Raw genomic sequence first — 6,380 nt, forward strand, 5'->3', positions numbered from 1 at the left:
TTTGAGAAGGAGTGTCTGACTCTGTTGCCCAGGCTGGAGTGCAGTGGTGCCATCTCAGCTCACTGCAACCTCCGCCTTAGGGATTCAAGTGATTCTCCTGTCTCAGCCTCCCAAGTAGCTGGGATTATAGATGTGCATCACCACGCCTGGCTCATTTTTGTATATTTAGTAGAGACAGGGTTTCACTATGTTGGCCAGGCTGGTCTTGAACTCCTGACCTTGTGATCCACCCACCTCGGCCTCCCAAAGTGCTGGGATTACGGGCTTGAGCCAACACACTCAGCCAATTTTTGTATTTTTATGGGGTTTTGCCATGTTAGCCAGGTTGGTCTCAAACTCCTGACCTCAAGTGATCCACCTACCTCTGCCTCCCAAAGTACTGGGACTACAGGCATAAGCCACCATGCCTGGCAGAGTTCCCAGCTCTTGAGGAGTCTGTCCCCTTGAGTGAAGCATAGCCAGCTGAAGAGGGGCCAGGAGCTGCTCCCCATACCTGCACCAGGTCCATGCTCACGAACCACAGGAAGTTCCGATGGTGTGCCAGTTGCCGGAGATATTGGCCCAAGGTGATGCCGTCCACCTCCTCACTGCCCACAAGCAGCTCCTCTCCACACAGGCTGTGGGGCAGAAAAGAGTGGAGAACTGCCTGGGGCTGGCCAGTTATCCCCCAACACAGCCCAGGGCAGCCCCCATTAGCCAGGGACCCAGCACCAAAATCAGATTTAGAAGGTTGCTGGTGAGGACCTGAAGAGCCGAGGCTGACCACTCACCCGCTATCCACAGTCAGGCCTGAGCACCCTGGGTCCCTTCGGGCCGCCTCAACCCGCCACCTCAGCAGCTGCGTGGCCCCCAGAAAGCCCAGCCCAGAGCTGACAGCCAGTGTCACGCAGAAAGCACGGAAGGAGGAGAAATCCTCCTTGTTCCAAAAGGCATAGGAGGCAAAGACAGACAGGGAGCCGGCCGCGCTGAAGAGGGAGCAGTAGAAGTTGAGGTGGGTGCGGTCGTGGGCTGAGAGGGCCAGGTCGGCCAGCAAGGCGTGGTGGTGCAGGTCCACGAGCGTCAGGAAGCCGTCATAGAGGCACAGGCACAGCAAGAACTGCAGGCCGGCTGGGGCCCAGGGCACCCAGAACGCCAGGAACGCCAGCGCCAGCAGCGGCCCATGCCAGCCCAGGGCCCGCACCCGGGCCAGCACCACAGCCCTTGAGGAGAGCCTGGCGCCTGACCTGCCAGGGAAAGGAGGGCTGTTGAGACATGCTCTGTCAGCCTTGGCAGGCCGCAGTTCCCCTTGCCCAGGCCCCAGGGGATGGATGGAGGCCCAGGGTATGGGACTCACAACAGGGTGGTCCCACTGTCCCCCCAGCCCCCAGCCTACAATTTGGGAAGCACAACTCATCACTGGGTACACTCCCTCCTCTGCTCCAATTTCCACCCCCTAACTAGCCTGTCAGGCCAATGGCCAAAGTGTATGGGATGCCCACTTCTCAAGGTTAGGGGTGATGATAGACTCCAGCAGGGATGGGGCAAAGGAATCTTCCAGAAGCAGCAGAGGGTGTTTGAAATCTAGGGTCCAGAGGCACCAGCCAAGCCAAGCCGGGGTAGGTCTCTTCCCCTACTGAGCCAGGCAAGGGTGTATCCAAGGCCACCTCTCCAACCCAAACCTGGACCCCAGGAAGGGAAGGGGCATGGGCAACACTGAAATAGTCTCCCCTTCCTTCCCCATCCAAAACACAGTAGCAGTAGGGTGGGACTGAACCAATTACGAGCTATTCCCAATATACCGACCGGGGCTGGGAGCTGAGGAACTGCCGATCGCTGAGCCAGCCGAAGAGGGGGTCATTCAGGCTATTCCAGACGAGAAACACCGTCTGCAGGCAGAGGGGAGATGGGCAGGTGGGCTCTAGACAGCCTCCCCTCCAGGGATCCTCCACCCCAGACTGCTCACCAGCCCTCAAAGATGGCACCAGCTTTTCTACCTGCAAACCTTTGCTCATGTCAGTTCCTCTGCTAAAACCCACTCTGGCCAGGCATGGTGGCTCACACCTGTAATCCCAACACTTTGGGAGGCCAAGGTGGGTGGATCACCTGAGGTCAGGAGTTCAAGACCAGCCTGGCCAACCTGGTAAACTAAAATACAAAAATTAGCTGGGCATGGTGGCACATGCCTGTAATCCCAGCTACTCAGGAGGCTGGGGCAGGAGAATTGCTTGAACCAGGAAGGCAGAGGTTGCAGGGAGCTGAGATCGTGCCACTGCACTCCAGCCTGGGCGACAAGAATGAAACTCCGTCTCAAAAAAAAAAAAACCAAAAAAACCTATTCTGCCAGTCAAGCCACTGCTCCCCTCAAACTCCCACCCATCCAGAGTCCAGCTGGTAAATGTGTGCAGCTGATAAATTTATATATGTGAACATATTATGAGTCTATAGAACCTCGACTATGTAAGACAGTGGCCAGGAAAGCTGATCTAGTCGCCACCAAGGAAGAGTCATTGAGACCTCCACAGTTTTTCAGGGTGTAGTGGCTCAGGCCTGTAATCTCAGCACTTTGGAAGGCGGAGGCGGGCAGATCACCTGAGGTCATGAGTTTGAGACCAGCCTGACCAACATGGAGAAGAAACCCTGTCTCTACTAAAAATACAAATTTAGCCAGGTGTAATGGCACATGCTTGTAATTCCAGCTACTCAGGAGGCTGAGGCAGGAGAATTGCTTGGAGCCAGGAGACGGAGGTTGCGTTGAGCTGAGATCGTGCCACTGCACTCCAGCCTGGGCAACAAGAACAAAACTCCATATCAAAAAAAAAGACCTCCACAGTTTTTCTTGCTGAGTCTTGGTGAACAACCTGGACTGCCCATGCCCAACTGGGTGGGACCGGGTACCTGCAATCTGCCCGGCAGCCTGGGTACCCTCTAGTCTCCACCACACCCCCTCCCCCATGTTGGCCACCAACCCTGGCCCTACCTCTCCAACCCAGAAGGCCGCTTTGTTGATCTTGTACACTGAGACAAAGGTGTCCACATAATAGAGCAGGAAGACATTGTGCAGGATGGTGGTGAAGAGGGCCAGGGAGCCATAGACCACAGCTGTGGGCAGACCCAGCAGCCAGGCCTGGGGCCAACCTAGTCCCATGGCTGCAGCCCCAGCCTTAGCCCCAGGAGCACTGGGGAGGGCTCATGGCCACAAGCTGTCTTGCCATCCTCCTCCCTGGGGAAAAAGGAACCAGTGAGCAACAGGGATCACAGCCAGCTCTGCTTTAACCTCAGACCTCTGAATCATTTAATCATTTCCCAGAGTAGAGAGTCTGTACTTACAACAGCGCCGGGAATTAAGAATGAAGTACAACGGAAACAGTGCTGAGCTTGATACCACTAATCAGGGATTGACTCGAGGAAACTGAGAGCCTGTGGGAAGAGAAGGCAGACACCCGGCAAGTGCTCAGCCAGGTCGCGAGCTGGGGCTGGATGCTCAGTGTCTTCTCACATAGCACTATGTGACTTTAATGGTCTAGATGAGACAACCCTGGGCTTGGGCACACAGTGCACTTACAGTAAAATGTCAGGCAGCTACCTAACCCAGGCCTTAGCTTCCTCTTCTGTAAAATGTAAAAGGAGACCACTATGCCTATTTTGCAAAGGATCATAAGGATTAAACCATGTGACTCACAGAAAGCACTCACTGTTGGTATTGATATGGAAGATGGGAAGGGAAGTGCCAGAAAGAGAAGGTCGTGGTCCCCTTAAATGATACGGAAAGGGGGAAGGGAAGTGCTGAGTAGAGGTGGGCAAGTTCCCTGGCTAGGGCTCCACCCCTAGGCCTCTGCCCATGGACCTAGGTGAAGACAGGCATCTTTGTTTTCCTGCCCAAATGTTGTATTTCCCAAGGACCACCCCAGCCCACCAAGTCCCCATCTTGTGCTTATAAAAACCCTGAGACTCGGCAGGACACAGTGGGGTGGCACATGCCTGTAATCCCAACTACTGGGGAAGCTGAGGCAGGAGAAGTGCTTGAACCCAGGAGGCAGAGGTTGCGGTGAGCTGAGATTGCACTATTGCACTCCAGCCTGGGCAACAAGAGCAAAAAGAAGCTCTCTAAGCCTATGAGTCCCCTACCACCACACCCATGGGCCACAGTAAACCTGCTTTGCCCCAAGACAGGAGGATGGCCTCTCCCTGGAGCCCTTGAGGCCCCTGAAGAAAATGCATTTCTGTTTTTCCTCAAGGCTTTATTCAGGTCTAATTGACAAACACTAAACTTCATGTTTTCAAAGCATGCAGTCTGATAAGTTTCACCATATGCATGTACCTGTGAAATCATCACCACAAACAAGATAATGAACACATCCAACTTCCTACATTCCCTCGGCACTGCTTTTCTGAGTAACATGGAAAAAAGACACAATTGGGGCTGGGTGAGGAGGCTCACACCTGTAATCTCAGCACTTGGGGAGGCCAAGGTGGGCAGATCACTTGAAGCCAGGAATTTGAGACCAGCCTGGCCAATGTGGCAAAGCCTCGTCTCTACTAAAAATACAAAAATTAGCCAGCGTGGTGGCACATGCCTGTAATCCCAGCTACTCAGGAGGCTGAGGCAAGAGAATTGCTTGAATCTGGGAGGCAGAGGTTACAGCGAGCCCAGATCACACCACTGTTCTCCAGCCCTGGCGACAGAGCGAGTCTCCATCTCAACCTGTGCTGGAGGCAAAACAACTTGTCCAGGTGAGCAGCCACCCTGGAGATAAAGCTGAGGGAGGAGTGTGCAGGGTTACTCTTTCCGTGGTTTCTCTTCCAGATTCCACTCCTCCATCAAGAAACAGCCTTCCCCCACTTGCCCTCCCCACCCTCAATCCGCCTCAGCAGAGAACAGCAGCCCCACCTCTCCCAGGAAAGAACAGCTTGGAGCCCGCACCAGCCTCCTTGCATAAGCTGGTGAGAAATCCTGTAACCTGCAACCAGCTCCACCCACCTCCTTGGCACCTTCCAAGACCTACCCTCATGGTCTCAGCTGGTGGCTTTGAGCCAGCCACTCCCTCTCCCTGATCCTCAGTCTCCTCGCCCACAAAGTGGGGATGTTAATGTCAACCTCTAAGGTAGCTGTGGGCTGAAATGCAAGAGGAATATAAAGCACCGAGTGCCTGCTACATAGAAGACCCTCAATATAGAGAAGCTATTTTATTTTTAAGATGGAGTCTCGCTCTGTTGCCCACGCTGGAGTGCAGTGGCCCAACCTCAGGTCACCGCAAACTCTGCCTCCCTGGTTCAAGTGATTCTCCTTCCACAGTCTCCTGAGTAACTGAAATTACAGGTGCCTGCCACCACATCTGGCTAATTTTGTTGTTGATTTTTTTTTTTTTTTGAAACAGAGTCTTGCTGTGTCACCCAGGCTGAAGTGCAGTGGCACAATCTCAACTCACTGCAACCTCCACTTCCTGGGTTCAAGTGATTCTCCTGCCTCAGCCTCCGGAGTACCTGGGACTACAGGAATGTGCCACCACACCCGGCTAATTTTTTGTATTTTTAGTAGAGATGGGGTTTCACCGTGTTAGCCAGGATGATTTCAATCTCTTGACCTCATGATCTATCTGCCTTGGCCTCTCAAAGTGCTGGGATTACAGGTGTGAGTCACCATGTCCAGTCAATTTTCGTATTTTTAGTAGAGACAGGGTTTAGCCATATTGGCCAGGCTGGTCTCAAATTCCTGACCTTAAGTGATCTGCCTGCCTCAGCCTCCAAACGTGCTGGGATTACATGCGTGAGCCACCACACCCAGCCCACAGTAGCTATTTTCTTTCCATGTCTCTGAAGTTTGGTTTCATAATATTTGTTTGTTTGTTTGTTTTTATTTTTATTTTTAGATGGAGTCTCATTCTGTCACCCAGGCTACAGTGCAGTGGTAGGATCTTGGCTCACTGCAACCTCCACCTTCTCCCTCAGCTTCCTGAGTAGCTGGGATCACAGGCATGTGCCACCATACCTGGCTAATTTTTGTATTTTTTGTGGAGACGGGGTTTTGCCATGTTGGCCAGGCTGGCAACTCCTGACCTCAAGCGATCTGCCTGCCTTGGCCTCCTGAAGTGTTGGGGTTACAGGTATGAGCCAGCATGCAGTTTCAGGGTCTTTAAAGATCAATCATTAGGCAGGGTGCGGTGGCTTATGCCTATAATTTTAGCACTTTGGAAGGCCAAGGCAGAAGGATCACTTGAGGCCAGGAGTTAGAGACCAGCTGGGGCAACATCAATCAAAAGTAAAATTCATTGACCTCTCTGCCACATCTATGACTGAAATTGTCTTTCCAGCAACCAACCTTTATGTCTTTTGCCACCTGAAATACCCTAGTCTGACTCGTCTGCCATCCCTCAAATTCCCTTTTTTTTTTTTTTTTTTTTTTT

At 52.9% G+C, this 6,380-nt stretch overlaps 1 protein-coding gene across 1 annotated transcript in view; it reads right to left on the reverse strand.

Annotated features, from left to right (window-relative positions):
• MFSD13A (major facilitator superfamily domain containing 13A) overlaps positions 1–6,380 on the reverse strand; it is a 14,690-nt gene that overhangs the window by 5,314 nt on the left and 2,996 nt on the right. The window contains exons 2-6 of the mRNA XM_037739560.1: positions 3,307–3,396; positions 2,957–3,199; positions 1,783–1,865; positions 771–1,223; positions 494–617 (exon numbers count right to left, since the gene is read on the reverse strand). Of these exons, the coding sequence (XP_037595488.1) occupies positions 494–617; positions 771–1,223; positions 1,783–1,865; positions 2,957–3,124 (828 nt within the window). The 5' untranslated portion in view covers positions 3,125–3,199; positions 3,307–3,396. The remainder of the gene's footprint in view (positions 1–493; positions 618–770; positions 1,224–1,782; positions 1,866–2,956; positions 3,200–3,306; positions 3,397–6,380) is intronic.

The sequence above is a fragment of the Cebus imitator genome, unplaced genomic scaffold, assembly GCF_001604975.1.
Source record: "Cebus imitator isolate Cc_AM_T3 unplaced genomic scaffold, Cebus_imitator-1.0 Scaffold71, whole genome shotgun sequence".
Taxonomy (NCBI): domain Eukaryota; kingdom Metazoa; phylum Chordata; class Mammalia; order Primates; family Cebidae; genus Cebus; species Cebus imitator.